At 42.4% G+C, this 19,695-nt stretch overlaps 1 protein-coding gene across 1 annotated transcript in view; it reads right to left on the reverse strand.

Annotated features, from left to right (window-relative positions):
• Positions 1–4,204: 4,204 nt before the first annotated feature.
• The window catches only part of necab2 (N-terminal EF-hand calcium binding protein 2), a 46,904-nt gene continuing 31,413 nt past the window's right edge, over positions 4,205–19,695 (reverse strand). Inside the window, exons 8-13 of the mRNA XM_068739641.1 lie at positions 17,151–17,230; positions 15,678–15,734; positions 8,015–8,127; positions 5,535–5,612; positions 4,740–4,831; positions 4,205–4,233 (exon numbers count right to left, since the gene is read on the reverse strand). Of these exons, the coding sequence (XP_068595742.1) occupies positions 4,205–4,233; positions 4,740–4,831; positions 5,535–5,612; positions 8,015–8,127; positions 15,678–15,734; positions 17,151–17,230 (449 nt within the window). The remainder of the gene's footprint in view (positions 4,234–4,739; positions 4,832–5,534; positions 5,613–8,014; positions 8,128–15,677; positions 15,735–17,150; positions 17,231–19,695) is intronic.

Below are 19,695 nucleotides of genomic sequence, written 5' to 3' on the forward strand. Positions count from 1 at the left end.
TTTTACTTGTTCCTGTGGCTGAAACGAGGAGCCTCAGCCTGGGGGCAGGACGCTACAAAAATATTTTCTTGTTTTTTTTATTTTCTCACCAACTTCCTTGAACTCTCGATTTCTTTTACAATGCCGACCCAAAGAAGAGTCAGCTCGAGCAGATCACAACCATCTAAATAAGAAAGAGGCGCTTTGCCTCGGACACAGGGTCTTTCAAGTACAGTATCAGGAAAACGTCTGGGTCGAAGCTGGACATTCCGAGTGTCCCAAAGATCCATCAAAGTTCACCAAGTCATGTTTTCACCAGACGCTTTGGAATCTACAGGAATCTACACAGAAAGTGGAATAATTCTATTTCCTAGCACTTGGCAAACGGTTTCTACAGAGGTGTGAATACATCACTGAATTTTCTGCTTCCATTGTGCGCCGCTTTGTGTGTGGGGGGGGCGTCACCAGTCACCCCCCCACATTGATGTAAAATCAGTGAGAGGCTTTGATGAGACTGAATCAGAGCTGATGAAACGCTTATGGCTGCAATCAAGGAGGATGAAAGTTCAAATTAATCAAAAGCAAACAAAGCACGGCATTAAAGTTTTAGAATTTTATTGAATTGCATCACTCTACATTGTCTAGAGATATTCTTTAAAGACCAAATATAATACTTGCATCCCTGCAATACAGTCTCTACACATAAGAAGAGAAAGCTGTTTTACTGAAACATACATTAATTAATATTTCATTAAACATTGCCATAAAAGTGACTTCATTCCTGTATGCCATTTTTCTAGTCATATATATACCGGTATATATATTATATAATAGATTTTATTCTCCGTCTTCTTCAAAGGAATATTAGAAAAGAAAGAAGGTAAGAAATGCACAAAACTCATCGCAGAGTGGCCGGGCCTAATACTACTGCAAGGAAGTTACTGGACATTCAGTTGACATGCACTCATTTAAAGGATAGAAAAAAACGAGCATAGAAGGGAAGAGTTGCAACTTCGATCACTTCAGCATATTCCTGATTGGCTTCGCGCCACCTTCACACGTGGAGACATGCTTCCACCAGCGACCCCCCCCTGCTAGAGATGGACACCGCTGACGGGCCTCACGTTGTTTCACGTTTAACTGAATCGAGGCGTGACTCTTTCATTATATGATGAAGCACGGGTTGCACTGAGGAGGAGGAGGAGGATAGAAAAGAGCAGGCAGCACAGTTTGAGGGACATTCAGGAATGTATCATCAGGAAAGAGCATTGGCTTTTGTTTTGTAGGTCGGCATTCGTGACAATTCACTCACTATTATTCACAACCAAACCAAGAGGGGCGCAGTGGGGTAAGATTATTTAGCCTCACAGCCCTGATCAGTGCAGCCCCGGTGGTCCCAAAGAAGGTTGCGAAACCGGATCGATTCTAGTATCACAGTAACTGGATCCACGGCGCTGGCGGGGGACGGACTGGCTGACATTCACAATGAGGTGGCACCTTTGAAAGATTCAAGCCAAGAGGAGGAGTGATTCAACGACAAACCCTTCACCAGATGAACAGGAATATACCACGCATCATGCTCAACAGCCTTGACACAGTTTCTGAGAGTCACAAATGTCACAAATGTTTTTACATTGTGCTTTCTGAGACGGATGTTTTTCTATAATGGCAGCAAGGGGATTGAATCTGGACGATTGGCCTTCCCTTTGGAGGAAGGGGAGCTTTTCCAAGAGCAGATGCAGAGGTGCATCGGATTGATTTCCAACCAATTATTCAAAAGCACATGAACAACCAAATGCAAAAAAATAAAAAACACTTAACCTCAACTGACTTGTTTTGTTCAGCTGGAGGAGAGAAATATTGCCAATTGAGGGAATGAAGACACATTTAATCAAAATGTACAGAACACAATTAGATCTAACTTTCCTTTACTACCCATCCGGTAGTTTTCATTTCTCCTTTTTCTTCTAATTTGTATTCATGGCGTCGGTTTTTGGGGGCGTCTCTCAGAAGACGTTCCCACCTCGAGATTTGTATGCTTTTGCTGCGAGCTGTCGTTGCCACAGTGATTCACAGGTTTTTAAAAACGGAGGTTGATGCATTGGCTCAGTATGGATATCACCTGATGGGGATTAGCTTCAGCCAAAGCTCTAACTAAAATCTGACCCATCTATGAGCTACAATCACGGCCCGTCCATCCAGAACAGACACAATAAAGAGCTAAGATTGGTCTGAATCCAGAACAGACAAAATAAAGAGCTCCGATTGGTCTGAATCCAGGACAGACACAATAAAGAGCTCAGATTGGTCTGAATCCAGAACAGACACAATAAAGAGCTCAGATTGGTCTGAATCCACCTTGTGTGCTCGTTGCGTTAGCGATTCGGATGCTGAGGCAGCTACGCTCCGGCATGTTGAGTGATGTTCAACGTCCGGTGTGTTGAAGTTTAGTGCAACGGTGAAAGCTATCTTTCAAAACTGACGCCCTGGGAGTTTCCGTCATCATCATTGTCATCATCATCACAAAACAAAAGCCACCCTCTGAAAACCCTTCACACCTTATCAATTATGTGGTGATGTTTAAGGCTTTATATTAAAAGTCGTCCAGATAGGTCTATCTGTCCGAACTTTATGATGGTATTTTGATTCAAACCGACTGTTAGGAGACGTCGCAGTGCCGATGACGCTTCTGTCGCTTCCACCATAGCATAAAAGATCTCAATTAATACAATTCTGCTTATAATAAAACACAACATTTTCATAAATACAATCTCTACCAGACTAAAACAGCTAATATAAGATACCCTTGGCCAAATTAGACAAGGAATACACAAACTGAAGGTGACAAAACAAACTGAGGTGGCATGGAGATTTGTGAGGCGTTGCTTTTACAATCTCTGCTTAGTCTCAAGGTGGCAGCAGACACTTATCGAAGATTATCCCTTAATTGCAAAAGGACCCATCTCCTCGGACGTTTAGCATTACTCTCAGTAGTTCATGAAATAAAAACAATGTAAATCAGCAGCCCTCAGTCAAAAGCCGGAATCTTCATACCCAGATATGTGGGAAGAGTGGCATCGTTTCAGGACTTGGCCCTCTCTTATTGGCTGATCTTCGGTGCCAAGTAATCCCACCATCTGATGCTGTCCATCAGATGGTGCTGGTAAACATGATGTCCGACTTCACAGATTTGACTTGAGGCTTCTGTTGCTCAATAAAAAGTGACTGACTTTCACACCATCACAGACATTACTCCCACGGCAGCTGTGAACAAACTCGGCGAGAAACATTCCATACGGCAAGAGGAACAGGAGAGTCTGGGAAAATAAGGTTTGTATTCTGGGGTACTAGCATCTATTCGTAAATTGGCATCAAAATAAGGAAGCATTTGAGAGAACGTAATGTTATGACTATAACCCTGGTTCTCTGAAGACATGAGTGTAGCCAATTGTGAGCTGCAAATGTGAATGAATTCATGTGTTCTCTCATTTTCATACGTAAAGCAATTGAGGTAAGCTTACAGTAAAGAATGTAATATATATTTTACAAGTGCAGATGGTCCTTGCTTAGCGACGTGCACAACGACGTACGCTTTGGAGTTACGAAGGGCTTCGAGAATTTAAAAGTATGTGTATAGCGACGTGCGGAATGCACTGGAGTTCACAGTGGCTGACGTGAGAGTAATGTCAAAAAGCTTTTGGTCAGTAAAAAAAATAAAATAATTAAATCAAGACATGTGAGCAAATGCAGAATAAGAGGTTACTATGAAATGACAGCTTGCTGTGATAAAATCTAACCTGATAGCAGGGAAAAAGAAAAGCTGCATTCCCAAACGCTCTACTAAAAACAGTAGGCTAACTGCTACATGGAAAACTCAACCAGGGTCCTTGCTACATGACAATCCACTTCACAGTGGCCCGAAGCTACGTGACGTAGCCCAGAATCTTGAGCCAGTAAACTATAATGCTGATACAAACGCACTTTAGTAATTCACATTGTATAATGCACTGTTAGTTCGATTTTCACTGCTGACGCCATTCATTTGCACTGTGTAAACAAGTACTTACAAAAAGAGGTGAGGAATATGAGGGTTGCAAAAGGATGGGGATGGGGGGGGGAGGGGGGGAGAGCGGGTGAGACGTAGGTGGGAAAAGTTCGAGGGATGGCTGGGCGTGGAGGTGGGGCGTGTCCAGGAGTCCAGGCGTGTCGTGGGACGTCCTCATGCTCAGTCCCTGTTCATGCTGCACCAGGCGGCTGCAAACACAGAGAGGTTAGACTCAGCCATGCTCACCAAACCCAAACCAGGATTGTCAGCTATATTTCAGCCGCACTCCACATTTTCTACAGCATATGGATAGAGAGGAGGCTGGTGAAACGTGGACATAGAATAGTGTCGTTATCTGTCCGTGTGGATCAATCTCTTCCAGCGTAAAAGTATAAAAAGTATTCAAGCAAAAGCAGATTAATAGTATCAAACCTCTCAGTATAAATGTCTTGCACAACTATTTTATATAAATCACATTGCACAGTATAAAGTACAATAAAATAGAAATACTCAAGTATAGTACAAGTACCTCAAAACTGGACTTCAGTTCTTCTCTGTCTGTTCTATGATTTATTTTCCCATAATGCAGCTTGGCCCATGTGGTAAACTCAAACACACATGGTGAGCTGCTCTTGGTGTGATATTGGACCCACTGCTTTGGGCTGATGAGAAAGTAACAGCCCCGGTTACCTTCTGCTCGTCATGTTTCACTGACCTGGCACGGCTACAGAGGACATGGCCTCCGGCTGGCACAGTGTGTCCACCTTCACATGCTGAAAGGCTTTGTTGGGGGCAGACTGGAGGTGTCTGGAATCAGAGAGGAGACTCAGAGCATGTAGACACAAACACATCAACACACACACACACACACACACACACACACAGCATCCAACAGCTTAGCGTGGCCCTTAGCCTTTACTGTAGGAGCTGAAATATTAATGGCAGCGAGATGCTGTGAGCAGCGGAGCAGAAACCCAGATCAGCAGGCAGCTGCATCAGCATCATCCTCACCTGATGCAACTCCAGTACTTCAGCAACTTTGGAGAAAGTGAATGGCTCAAGTCAGCGAATTAAATGTGGATGGAGAAATTAATCAGCCATGCTCGTGACAGGGGCGCTCTCTTTATTTGGCAATCGCTAATCAATGAAAACAACGGCAGGAAGGTTGAAATAAAAATAAAAAAAACCCTCCAGAGGAGCCAGAATGCTGACTCGAAGGCCTTTTGAGAAGCGACCTGTCCACAGACGAGTGATGACTCTTAATGCTTTAGAGCGGATCAGCATTGGAACGAAGCATTCTGCAGCAACGGGCCTTCCTCAGCATTTACAGCCGTTTTATTCTGCCTCCTGATTGAACTCATTTTTTATTCTCATGGCAACGCTTCAAATGCACCAACAGCTTTCTCATCCTGCTCGGGCAGCTCTTAATGCCGGTGTAGGTGACAGGTATTAGCAAGCGGCTTAAGATTGAGGCGCTATTACATAGAGCTACATGTGATTGACAGCTCACCTTTTCCACTCCTCCTCTCCTTCCCAGAACTCGTAAACGACAAAGGATAAACCGTCCGGCAGGCGGACTGCTGTCACACTGGAGCGGAGACAGAGGACAGTGGACGCACGATGAGGCAGGAGAGGTGGATGGGGGGGGGGGCGGATAAAGTGAGATTTATGACAGAACAGAAGAGTGAGGAAGACATGCACGAAGAGGAGGGGGGGATGGATCAGGCATTGCAGAGGAGAGAGAGACGGGGAAGAGAGACAATGGAAAGGAAATAAAGAAGTGATAAGAACATTAAATACGCATTATTGAGATTGAGATTTCATTTCACACAATATTGACACCAAAGAGTTTAATACTGAGATGGAGCCTTGGAAATTGCATCCCATCTATAAAAATAAAAAGTGCAATAACACAGTGGAACACTTTTTGACTTGGTGAATATGGAGGAAGCGAGATATTATTGAGTAGTTCTTTGAGGGACGCCATCGGGTACACTCTGCTGTAATGAAGAGGTGCAGGCTGTCTCTAGAGCAGCGTGAGTGTGTTGAAGAATGGCTTCAAGATGCTGCAAACAAGACGAAGGGGAACGTTGTCCAAGCTGACCTGATGTCGTCTGCAGGGGTGAACCAGAACCGCCGTTGTTCTGTCCCAAAGGACAACCAGTAACAGTACAGGTAATGGCATCCCAGTTCATTTTCACCACTAAAAAAATACAAACTGTTGAACTGGGAAAATATGCTTAAATATGCAAATGTATTTGTACAGGATTGTCAAAAGTCTAGCATCTCATGTCACGAGAGGTGCTGCAAGAGGGGACGGTATTATACCCTTGAGATACGCTCGTTATATATAGCATGTTTTATTATTTTATTTATACTGCTATTTTAACGTGTTTAATGTCTTTGCCCCTCTTTATGGTCAATTTTAGTTCTTTTAATATTTTATTATGCGATTTTTTTTTATTACTACTTTGATATGTGAGTTTAAAATCTATTTGGTTTTACAATGTTTGATCATCTTTTTTATACAGTTTCATTAATGTGCAATGCCCCGGTTAAATAAAAATGAATAAACTAAACTCAAAGGAAGATTATCCATAAAGAAGCCAGAGCAGATTGGAATAAATAAACTGATAGGGTTGACGTAAAGATTGTAATTACCATGAGTCATAGAACGAGTGCAGGGAGTCGCCATTGAGTTTCTCAAAGAGCTAAATTAACAGTTAGCTTCTTATATCGATTACTTAATAGTTTCAAATAGATAGTTTCACAAATAATCCAATGGGATAGAGACCCACAGGTCATTTACACACCGGCCATCATTTTAATTATATATGTGCCTTGGACATTCTTCAGGATTGCCTTCCATGGCAAAAATAAAGGCACAAAGAACGACCGTCAGTGTATTTGTCACATCCTTCCCAATAATCAAAACCGCAGTGTGAAACCTAACTGGACCAAATGTGTACAATAAAACAACAACTGGAACCTTGGTTCAGACCTTCAGGTGTGAAAGCTCTGTGAAAAGGAGAAATTGCACAGCGCACATGTTCTGGCTCCTTGCTGGAGATGAGGTTGTGCTCCTATAAGATAAGGCGGTCACTTCCAATTCTGGAACATATTTTGGAATTAAATTACACCTGCGTCTCTGGATTCCTCTTATCTCAGACACAACCCTCATTTCAATTTTCAGAGGACTTAACCTGGCATGAGGCACAGACCTCTTTTAAACTGCAAATAACTGCTTAAGCTTGTTTGCCATTACATGTACAAGTTTACATTTGCTATGTTGTGACAAATATTAACAACTGATAAAAATAAAATGAATCTCTAGAAGCCTCCTGTGAGTCCTGTCTCTTCAGCAACATACCAGGCGGCTGTTTATCTGGAGAATACCTCTGTATGGTATTAGTGATCTGAGTCAGATGTTTTGACGTCAAGAAGGAGATAAAGAAAAATCAACTTAACAGTTTTTTTCCCCCAAGACATAGCAAAATTCTGCGTCTTAAATTACTCAAACCTTTAGAATACCAAGAAAGTGTTTGGATATTTATGTGCATTAAGAAGGTTTCCCAAGGAACAGATTGCAGTTCCTTGTGGGAACAACTGCAATACAAATACTGCAAGTACAGCAGAGCCAGCAGCTTGACGCATTGCCAGCAGCATTTGCTGAATATGACGCTGGACTAAGCACACAAGAGATTGCGTTTGGGATTTGGAGAAATCTCTGAGGATAACGGGCTGCTTCACGGCACCCCGAGGCTCAGGGTGGGGAGCACAGGAGATCTGCAATAGGTTCGCACTGCGTACCGATTACAGGTGTGAGGTTGCATCGGTGTGTATATCTCACTGATCCAAACCCCATCGGCATTACAGTAGCCAGATATCAGATTTAGTGATGGAAGACCAACTGAAGTGTTGACTGTGTAACATACACGTAAGACATGAGAACGGTTGCACTAAATGGTTTGCAGACGTGGTGAGACGTACTGAAAGCAGTCTCTCTGGGTGGACACATTCTTCAGATACTGCTTCAGAGCCTCGCAGAACTCGCCGAGCTTCTTCTGGGAAACGGCCATCTCCTGACGAATCAGCAACAGGGACTGCGTAGGAAGAGAGAGCAAGGTCGGGTTTAAAATGGCATTTCAATATTAGTGAAAGTGTACTTTACATACAGGTTTAAGTCCAGGTTTACACTCTACATGTAGGGTTCAATGAAACCTTTAAGTTTTTCTTTTTCATTGAGATTTATTACCACCGCCAAGCCAGATGTGATGTCATCACTGGCATTGGTTTGTCTGTCCGTCCGTCCGTTAGCACGACAACTCACAAAGGTACGGGCTACTGCTGCTGCTTTTTCTGCCTCACTGTTCTGTATGCTACAAATAGGTCATCTCATACACAAGCACCTTCAGCAAACAGGTTTGATTTGAATGTATGTCACATGAGATCTCTGCTGGTGCAGTAGCTCCACGTGAAGCAGTAGCAAGCATGAGGAACTGATTGAGGTTACCTTTGTGTTCAGTGCAGTTCCTGCCTTTCTAGGTCTGTAGGAAATACGAGTACATGTACATACATGCGCTTTACATTTATAGCCAGGAGGATTATTTGCATCCAATATACAACAATGAAAACCAACTGCTGCTACTTTGGCTTTGATCAGATCAGATAGGCTGCTATTTTCAGCTTTTCATGTGCCAGCCTCATTGCAGCTCACAGTGGATGAATTAAAAATGCATCCACGCTGACCTAGATAAGTCCAGCTGTGTCTCACTGAGACTTAATAGTACACTTCGATGAGCATGCACACAAATGTCACATGCTCACACACACACATTATCATTTAAGTGTGATAATTCTGGCCTACTAATTCCTGGATCTGAAACAATGCTCAGAAAAACTGCCAGTGTTAAAAAAAATTAATTGGTTCCCTAGAAACTGTCGAAAACTTTGTTCAAGTACCATTGTAAGGCTTTTAAATTCTTGCACCTAAATAGTTTTTCTTCTAATGTATGGTACTTCACACACTGCTGTCCATGTTTTTGTACATTCCCCTACATTGAACTCTTGCTCAATGCATTCTCCTCCTTGTGCTTCTTTCATTATGCTTTCTTTCTGGGGCTCCCCAAGAATAGAGATTAGACTAAATCCTGCTTTGGAATGTAAACCATGTCTGGAACCCATGCTGAATGCTATTTTTATCCCTTACTTGTTCCGTTATAATCTCTGTCTTCCTGACACATTTTTACCAATTGCCTTTGAGATACTAACAGTGAACCCAGAAACAGGATGTGGTTTTGCTATCAGATATCAGATTATGCAGCATTTGTGTAACAGACAATAGCTTGCTGCAGATCATCCCGAGAAGAGAGCGGTCTTCATTTGACAAACGTTAGCTGCAGGTCTTCCTGCCTGTAAAAACAAACCTCAAGTATCCAAGACATCCGTGGTCGTGCATATGTATCCATCTCTCTTTTATTGGCATGTAATGATTATCTCTTGACGTCACTGTTCATCCGCTGCCGTTAACTCCATTTGCTGTCAAGAGGCAATTACTGCAACATCAATCTGCACGAATAAACACCTGGCCGAATTGTCAGAGGAGCTACGTGCTGCATGTGTGAAGAACCCACGCCATAAACAGAACATGATAGACGTATAACCACAGTACAGTCAACCATGGACACGACACAAACACAAACACCCCACTAACTCAATTAGAGACACAACATTGCCCAGCAGCCCCTGATAATCTGATCGCAACACTCCATTTACCCTCCTATTCTTGGACCGAATGATATAAACCGCTCCCCTCTGACACAAAGCCCCATACAGGAAGTAAATCATGAGCTTCAAACACTTAATATCCGTTTTCCTCACACTGTTCTGATGTGTGTTAATCGGCAGCACTAAGCATAAAGACTCTGAACAGGGGGAATCAGTTAGCCTAGGATCTTTTGACTCCAGGACGTCACTGCTTCTGCTACCTTACAGGGTAAATATAGTGGTAATCATTGTATTAGTAGTATACTGTAACATTTCAAATCAATAGAATCAAGTTAGACATTCCTCGTCATCGATCAAGGACACGGATACGGTGTGCTGTTAAACGTGTGTGTGTAACATGCCGCACAGTGGGATGTTATCCAGCTGGGTATGAAATTGGGAGTAGCCAAAAGATGTCTAAATTGTAGAGCGTGTTGCCATGGGAACCCCTCACACCGTCTCCGATTCTCGACCCTTCGTTTCCATGCCCACACCCCCAGTCTGTCTTCTCTGCAGGTCTTCAATGCCCCAGTTGCCGTTTCAATAATCTGCCACCTTCTGCCACCACCTCATTTGCCTTCTCCCCCACAGTTGCTTATTTTTCTCCCCTATGTATTTCACATTTCCCTGTCATTGTTCCTCCTTCCTTCCTTCCTGTCCCCCTCTCTTTCCTACCCTTCCTCCTTCTTTCCTTCCCAGGACTCAAGGAACCCCTCATTTATTCAAACAGAAAAGAAAGAACCCATTCATGAGTTAAGGAGGTAATTTGCATATCTTTCCTTGGGCTGCAATAATAGATGAATAACTACAGTATGGCTTACAGTATTCCGACCTGCTGACTGCAGCAGAGAGAGAAGAAGAAATATATTAGAGTAAGTAGCAGCAGCCCTTATCGTCATCTGTGGCTTGCAGCACCTTGCCAAATCATGACGTTCTTTTCTTTCCAGGCTTGAATTGATTTGAAACAAGACATCATCTGGGGATGCAAGATGTTTGTGACTAAATTATGATTAGTATTAAATTCATTATAAATGTATTACTATATTAAATTATGATTCTCTCATAATTTCATATGATTAAATCCTTCACCTGGTCCATTGGTTAAAACCACAGACATTTCAAAATGAAGCAGGAGTTAAATTTATGACGTGATTGGAAATGTTTTAATGTTCAGTCTTCTAGTCTGCAGCCCGCTTTTGTGGAAAACTCAGAAGTAGCTACCCAGCTTGTTCCAATTATTATTAAATTATAATTATACATTATTTGTAACCCAACTGCAGCTGCAGTGAACGGCTCTGAGATTATTATTAAAATCTAATCTCAGATTTCAGTTACAGTTTCAGACACTGCACTGCGGGACCACAACGCCATTCATTCAGAGTTTGCTGGAACAACAACAGATTTATTGACACACACTGCTATTTATAGGGAAATTAAGACAGATACAGTCTCTCTCTCTCTCTCTCTCTCTCTCTCTCTCGGAGCACGCATGTGTCTCTTTGCTTTCCTTCCTATGATATTCTCTCTCACACACACCTAGCTTCACTCCTGCTTCTTGATCCTCTTCATCAAAGGCCTGACTGGAATCTGGCTGGGCATGGCCAACCCTGACCCCCGGTAAAAGTTGCCAAAAACAACAACAACCATACAATAGTTCTATAATATCCCTGCCAAAAAGCTGGCAAACACATGAAATATGGCCTTGGAAAAGTGATTTTGTGATTTACACTCACTGAGCCATAAATGTGAATGAAATAATTATGTGCTGACTCAAAGAGATGATTAAAAGCATTGACGCCGAGTGCAGCAAAATATGGCCGATGCCATTCTGTCTTTCAGGACTTTTTTTCCCTTCTGCTTTGTTCTGCCGTTTGCTTTTTAACACCTGGCGTTTTCCTGAACGCACCCTTATTACTGTAAAAGGGAGCTCACTGCGTAAAAGTGGATCAACAGGGTCCTTTTCATGCAGCTAGTCAGTCGAATAAAGGCCTACAATGAAATGGCCTATTAGGTCTTTTAATATGAGATGGGAGGCAGTAAAAGGTAAATGAAACACACAGAGTTGAAGGAGAGAAAACCTCACACACACACACACAGAGAACGATACAGAGGATGAGAGAAGGAGGAACAAGCAATGATGGAGAGCGGTATGAGCGAGGCAGTGTGGGTTGTGCTTGATTAATACAGATACGGGATCTGGCCAGCGCTGGGGAAAAAGTTCCTCTGTTCATACATGAAGCCTTGAGACATAAGAACCCACACACACATTACAGTGTGTATATACTACATATATATATATATAAACAAAAGACCTGGCGCTTGAGGGTTCTGCGCATATATGCATATAAAACAAATATAAGATAACATAATGAAATAATTAGATGCAAAAATAATCCACGATTATTGAAGATGAGATTTTGTCTGTTAACCCATGAACATCTGATGATAAATACATCCCAGATTCCAGATGGGAAGGTTGCTTTTCAGTCCTTGGATCAGGCAGTATAGCTTGTCACTGCAATGAAATATTGCTCTGCTGCTTTTAGTCATACACCAAAAGTATACACATGTCATATGTAGGAAATAAAATTAGGCCAAGCATTGAACCTTGAGGGACACCAGTCTTTATTATACTTAGAAATGTATGAGATAGCATATGGATTGTCTCCAGTACTGCTGTTTTCCCTTCAGAGACTTCACATTGGCACTTTACCACCAGTATTCCTATAGACAAATAAAGTCGACCCATGTTTATTACTGTCAACAAGTTGGCTGTTTTCAGTGTTCTTCTTGTTTTCACAAAAAGGAAAGGGGGAAAAACAGCAACATATGCAGCCTCTGAATACTTCCCCCCCCCCCCCCCTTCTGCGCTACTCAGCCCTTTCTATCTCACTGAACACATGAATCTTTTCAGTCCACAATTACACAGTGATTCCCTAAAACAGATGGGCACTGTAGTTATTCAAGCAGAAGGAGCGAGAACATTGGTTGAGGACTTTTAAGCAGCAGATTAATAATTTAATTAGGTGCTTTACTTAGTATTTACAGTGCAGACAGTGTATGCGAGATTGACTCAAACTAGTGTCGCTGGGCAACAGTGGGGCTCAATGGTTTGGATTTTAAGGGCTTTATAAGATGGTAGGTGGGCAAACAGATCCTCTTCTGCAGCAGCACAGGCGGCAGAACAAAGGACTGCTAAGCTATACAAAAAAAAGAGACCATGATTGTTGCTGGAATGATTCCCAGATGACAAACTGCTTTTAACAACCAACTGACCAACTCATTCCACTTGCATTGGCTGTTCAGCGCTATCGAAGATTTATTTGATTTGTTGTCATGTGAGCACGCCAACAGTGCTCGTCAGGAAGAACTGCCGGATCAAGGCGCGTTGGTGAAACGGCCGTCTGAGTGTTCATGGGCAGATCTACAATATCCATCCATCTTCTTGTAAACAAGACCAACTCAAAATGAGAAATAATTTGTATTTATTTTACAACATTTTGCTATTAAACAACAGAAAGTCTTCCTTTCCCATAAAGATATCAAAGTCATGCCAGTAGACAATATACCTGGTCTTTCTAAATGGCTTAACAACTAGACTGTTAGACGGGCTGAAGCCTCTCTGGTCTCATGCAGACATCCTGTTGTTCATTGGTTTATTTGTGATCTGCAGTTTTAAAAGCAGGTGTAATGCTATCCTTAATCATGCAGCAATCTGCCTTTCTAACGATGCTTCAAATGAAATTCCCCAGGATCTTTTCAAGGTTCCGATCTCGGGTACATGAGATGCATTAATGATGCAGCTGCTGGTGTTGTTGAACGTCTCCGATGTGGACCAGCCAGCTATCTATTCTCTAACAGGTCTAATGAGTGGTGATATATAAACGGTTAATTTAGTGCTGTTTTGATGCATTTATAGGTAACAGTGGGGGTGGGAATGAGGCCTGTGAGCGTGCATGTGGGAAAAGACCATAATGAGGTGTAAAAAAAAATAATTAAAAGAATAGCTTAATTATTGAAATGGAAAGGAAGAGTACAGAGTCTTAGTGCTGAATGTACACTTTATCCATCGAGCCTTTCGGGTCAGAATTGGCCGCGGTGCCATGACTGTTCACGTGTGTGTGTGTGTTGCTCATCGGTAACTCTCTGTGATGTGCATCGTGATGTGAGTCATCATCTGTCTCCTCACAACTCCTTAAGAATTCCATCAGGAATGACTATTCATGTATACAGTATGGAATAACTGCTGCATTTTCCCCAGTATCTATTCACTTAATATGGAGTAAATGTACCGCAACCGTATACGTACTAGCGCCAATGATGTAGCGGCGTGTTTTATAGGAAAGAATTAATGGAGTGAAGTAAACCACACGCCGACATATAAACCCTGAAACCCGAGCTGTTAGTTCAGGGCTTCAGGAAAAAGCTCGTTGAGAATCATTACCACACTGAAAAGGTCTCTGCCATCACATCTGAAGCACTAAAACTTCATTTCATCCGAAACGACAAGAGCGTTTCCTGAGGCGGACCGAAGGACCTGTCTAGCAGACTCAACCAGCTCCGTGTCAAGGTCCTGATCTGCTCCCAGTTCTCTTACTGCCCATTTATAATGGTGCGTCAGTTTAACAAGGAAATAGTCAAATAAAGACGTGTTCACAGTTCACACTCAAGAACACTCGTAAAATCAGTCAAGCATGACTAAACCTGGAAATCACGACAAAACCTGTCCCACATTCCATACTGTCATTTTACAACCGCTTCGAAAATGGTGAAAAGGCTTCCTCACAATGAATTAGAATTAGAAATGAGACAATATGAGGGGTTGGAGATGAGGTCAGAGAGGCCAGACTTTGATGGTTTGGACATGTCCAGAGGAGAGACGGGGACTGTATCGGTAGAAGGATGCTGAGGATGGAACTGCCAGGGAACAAAGTCATAATCTGGGCTCAGAGGCCGGTACAAGGTGCAAAGGGGTTGGATTTACTCTGTTAGTGCTTTTTAATGGAAGATTTGGCAGCTTGGATGAGAAAATGGTTTTCTGATGAAGAAACAAATCTGCTCAAGCGCAAAGTGAAAGCAAACACAAGCTGTCCCATTGACGATCCCAGATGACTACATCCAGTATGAGCAATATGAGTATAACTGAGTAGGAGAGCTAAACAGCATCCCTGCGTGTAAAACAGACTGTGATCACGTCGGGGGGGATTTTACCATGTCAATTAAATAGAAGGAAAAGACTGCACCTTTAACTTCGGACTAGATATTTGTTGGTTAATGATACGGTCGCACAAAGGTAGCATTGTGCTAACAATGCGCCTGATCACTCCAAAATACTTTTTTACTTACACACTGGGGGGCACAGGGTTTGAAAATGTCAAGAGCTTTGGCCAGAAACTAGCCATGACAGCGATGCTGAGCTGCACAACGGTGGGGGGGGGCTGGTCCTAATGCCTTGACTATCGCCAGTGCACAGGCACAAGCATAATGTCATCGTTCTCTGATGCATGAGCCAATCAAAACAGAGCCAGAAATGCACAGAGCTCGCTGGTCTTCACGAATCACTGATGAGCATCGCAGAATATTACACCCCAAGCATGTTTCAGTGAAGCTGTGTAATGTGACGGCATGAAAACGTCCATAAATTATTCATCAAGAAACAAAACAAGTACATTTCCTGGGAAATAATTCAAAAGTTTGGTGCCCATGGGACGGACAGAGACCAGACGCACTGTCCGACGTTGGTTGCATCACAAAGTGGTGTGCAGGCCTCAGCCGGAGGAGCCGCCGTCATGGCGGTGTGCCGTTGTGCAGCAGGAGTACATGATGCCAGACCCGGAGGTGTGTGTAGCAGTGTGATGGAACAGTTGTTCATTTCGTTTGTACTTACTGCGCTGGCGGTGCCATCTGCGTCCGTTAGCCTCTGGTGCAGATCAAACAAGACCGTCTGCAAGGAGGAGCACAACAAGCAACACGTCAATCAACGGCAACTACAGCAAACGCGTCGTCAAGCAGATATAGCGGGCTCGATGAGCGCTGAAACGGGATGGATGAGGCCTACAGTGCGAGGACAATAAGGAGACGATGACATTCCCACGAGGGACGGGAAGCTGAGCTGCCTTGTTGAGGTCTGACCGAGTGCTGAACCCACGCCCTGCATTATATGGTGTTAGTTATTCTGGGCTCTTTCTGCTGTAGAGACCTACTCTTTTAAAGGCAGCTGAGTCGACTGAGGCCCCATTAGCCTTCACATTTTCACTGCTGGGTAAGGGGCAGGAGGGAGGTTCAGGAAGAATGAAGGAGGATGTGAGAGAGGAAGGGATGGAGGGAGACAAAGAGGCATCTGATTCTGGAGAGCTGCTGCAAACAAGAGGGAATACCGAGATATTGAGGAACAAGTTTTGACTGCAATGTTACTGAAAATATCAGATACCAGGATCTCTTCTGGATCATCTCCAAAGTGTAATCAAGATTTTCAACATTTCCTAAAAATATTTGTCCATAGCTTTTTGAGTTAACTTGGTAATGATCTCCTCGCCGGAGGCAATGAAACCCACTGAATCAGACTTTTGGTTTTGTCCGTCTTATTCTCGCCGTACTCTCTGAAGTCATGCTGTTATGATTCCTTGCCTTATTGGAGACTAATAACAAACCAAACCATAAAAATGCAGCACAAAATGCATCAATGTTCAGTTTTTTATTTGATTAATCTTGTAAATGTATGTATAGATTTTGCATGTCGAGTGGGAAGAACAATCCCTGTGTTAGTGGGAGTTCGGACTGGAGCGCACTCAGGGATTTTTCTTCCAGCTGATGCAGTTTTTTTAAAGAACTCAAGCTGGAGCCAATCGTGTGTTTTCTTTTCATCTGTAGACTAATACACAATAGATGTTTATGACAGCAGGACTGGGTGTGTGGTTGAAATAAACTAGAGTGTGTTCATGCTAATGAAAGCCGCCCTGCAGCAGGGAGGTTCACGGCTGTGGAATGAGTTTTTGGAAAACAATGGGGCTCTTTGACAAAGCTATTTCAGGCTTTGAATGATGCACAGATCACAATGACAGACTCTATTCCTGCTCGCTTTGGCTGTGTTACGGGATTTGTTGACAATAACTGTTATGTTTTAGTCACATGCTGTTTATTACTGTTTGTCGTCTGCGATGTGTAACGATGTCCTTTCTGTAATCAGTCAGTGACGACCAATTTCCCTATGGGGACCAATAAATCTAATCTAAGCAAAAAATATTGATTATTGGCAGCCTTATGCTTTTAGAAGGTTGAAGCAGTTAGGCCTGCAGGTCATGAATGTGTGTGTGCCGCCCATAGATCGCTGCGCTGCATTTACAGTGTATGTGTTCTTTACCTTATTCTCCAGTCGTCCAATTAGTTCAGCTAGACGGTTGATCTGAGCATCAAGACCTTCTTTTCTCACTTCTACTGTACCTGCAACAAACAAACACACACACAGAGTAAATACCCTAAATCATCTATCTATCTATCTATCATCTATCTTTAACACATGCATTATTATATAGTAATATAAATACATTTATTTCAGAACACTAATTCCCCACAAGCTCCATCTCTCCGTCTTTCTTTGTGTACATCATTTCATTTCTATCACTCAAATCCATGTTGTGATCCTGAATCAGATGGCGATGGCGTCATATTCCTCGTTCCGAAAAACAAGAGCATGACGTAGGAAAATGAAGTTTAACTAAACAAGTCATTCATGGCACATGAGGAATTCCAGGAGATATATCAATACACTCCTCGCTTTCACTCTTTTCATTTTCATGGTTACATCAGGAATGCACACAGTTTGTGTCTCGTTTTAAATGTTTGACTGCGTGTGGACCACAGGAAGAATAGATGCTACCCCAGAAGCAGCTAATGAGCTCCCAAATAAATCAGGAAAGACGTTCAAGTCAAAGGGAGCAACAAAAAGTAAGCAGTTATGCGTCTTCATCATAGTGAACTTGGTGTCTTCAGAGACAGTGGAGACAGGGACGGATGTGAAGCCAGTTTCTTTCAGGCGCTCTGCTAATTGGCTCCTATTCCAGGGCTATTTTAGACGCCACTCTGGACCCTTTATAATCAGGGTTTGTCTTAAAGCAATTTTTCATTTTTCGCTGTTCAATTTTTTTGGATTAAACATCTCTCATGTGAAAAAGGAGACATCCAGAGCTGAAATTCTATATATCCTAAGAACATATATATATATATATATATATATATATACACACATTGAATATGCCACATATAAATACACAATTTACAAATATTCTACTAACTTAATACACACATCGAACCTATTCAGCACAACTAAAATATCAATACAACTAAATATAAGACACCCGACAAACGTAAATACACAACTAGCATGTAGATAGTAAATCGACACACATGCTGGTGTTTAGCTCAATGTTTAAACTGTTTATAAAGATAAACGGGCTGCATAGCATTTTTAGACACTCACTGCACCTTTGTTTTTGTGCTGATACGACTAAAAACCACCGAGGAAAAGTGACGGGCCTGTTGTTTGACTCCCTCTTTCTCATGTCTCTCCTGTTTCCCTTATTTTCTTCTCCTCCCTCCGTCTTCTTTTTCTCTCCTCCTCCTGCTCATGTTTTCATCCCTTGATGAACCCTCACAGCTAATTGGAGACTTGGCTGCCCACTCTTCATTAAAAGCTTTAACAACCAGTCAATTAGGACCTACCCCCCCCCCCCCCAAACTCACACATACACACACTCTCATCCACTAAAGTCTGTAACCATGGTGATAGTTAAAAGCCCAGTGCTCACTTGATGGACTGAGGATATAAGTGTCCCAGTCAATTAGAGAGGTGGTTGAGGAATTAGAGGTTGGTGAGGCAAGACGGGTCTCTGCTGATTGCTTAGAGCTCAAAGGCACGGGGAGTGGGTCAGGGAATGGTGCCAGAGAGAGGGAGTTAATTATGCAAGGTGTTTTCCATAGTCACGATTGTCCTCTCATATATTTATATATTGCAGTCGCATTCCCGACGCGTCTGCAAAAGAAGCTTGCCTCGCTTGTGTTAATGTTTATTTAATTAAATGGATGGTTAATGTAAATTGTCACAGCTTTATCCTTACAAACAGTGGATCAGACATGAATGTCTGTTTACTAAATCCTCTGCCACAGTGAACATGGCATAATGCAAACGCGCAGCAGACAAAAATATCAGTACACACCTTCATCTATATAAAGTTCCTCTCAGGAGGATGTAGCGCAGCGGCTTTTCCTGCTGCAAGCCATAAGAAGGGTCAGGTGGGTTCGTTGTTTTTCTACAAGTCCTCCAGCATGAATCCATATTTTTTTTTACTAAATTACTTCAATAAACTTTGGAGCTAAATCAATCTGGTGCATTTCACAAACCTGAAACTTTTGTTGCCCAAAAACAAAAAAGAAGAGAAAGATAATCTGGCGTGATGCAAACAAAAGCAATTATTACATTATGGTGCAGCGTGTGCTTCAAAAAGTACAATCCGACAATAACATCTTCATTATGAGGCCATGCTAGACGGTCAAACTCTATTTCCAACTGCGTGTTGTTGTTGTTGTGTCGAGGCATATAAAGCAGAAGTATCATGAATGCAGTGTGTATGCATGTCCAAAGGAATCAAACCAGGGCCTGTAGTGCAGCGTATTTGCATTAAGGTGATTTAATTGTTGCTGCGCTGGTTCAGCAGAGAAGCTTTTTCCTAATAAAAATAGCTAATAATGCTTAACTCAGCTTCAAAAGAAAAGCGTATTATTGATCTTGTGGCATTATTTCTCATCAGGGCGCTGTCCCGGTATAATGTTTCTGCATAAGGGTTTATATGAATGCAAAACGGTCTAAAATTCAACAAGGATAAATCTTCATTTGAGTACGTTCGTCAATA

The sequence above is a fragment of the Brachionichthys hirsutus genome, chromosome 5 (genome assembly GCF_040956055.1).
Source record: "Brachionichthys hirsutus isolate HB-005 chromosome 5, CSIRO-AGI_Bhir_v1, whole genome shotgun sequence".
In the NCBI taxonomy this organism is placed as follows: domain Eukaryota; kingdom Metazoa; phylum Chordata; class Actinopteri; order Lophiiformes; family Brachionichthyidae; genus Brachionichthys; species Brachionichthys hirsutus.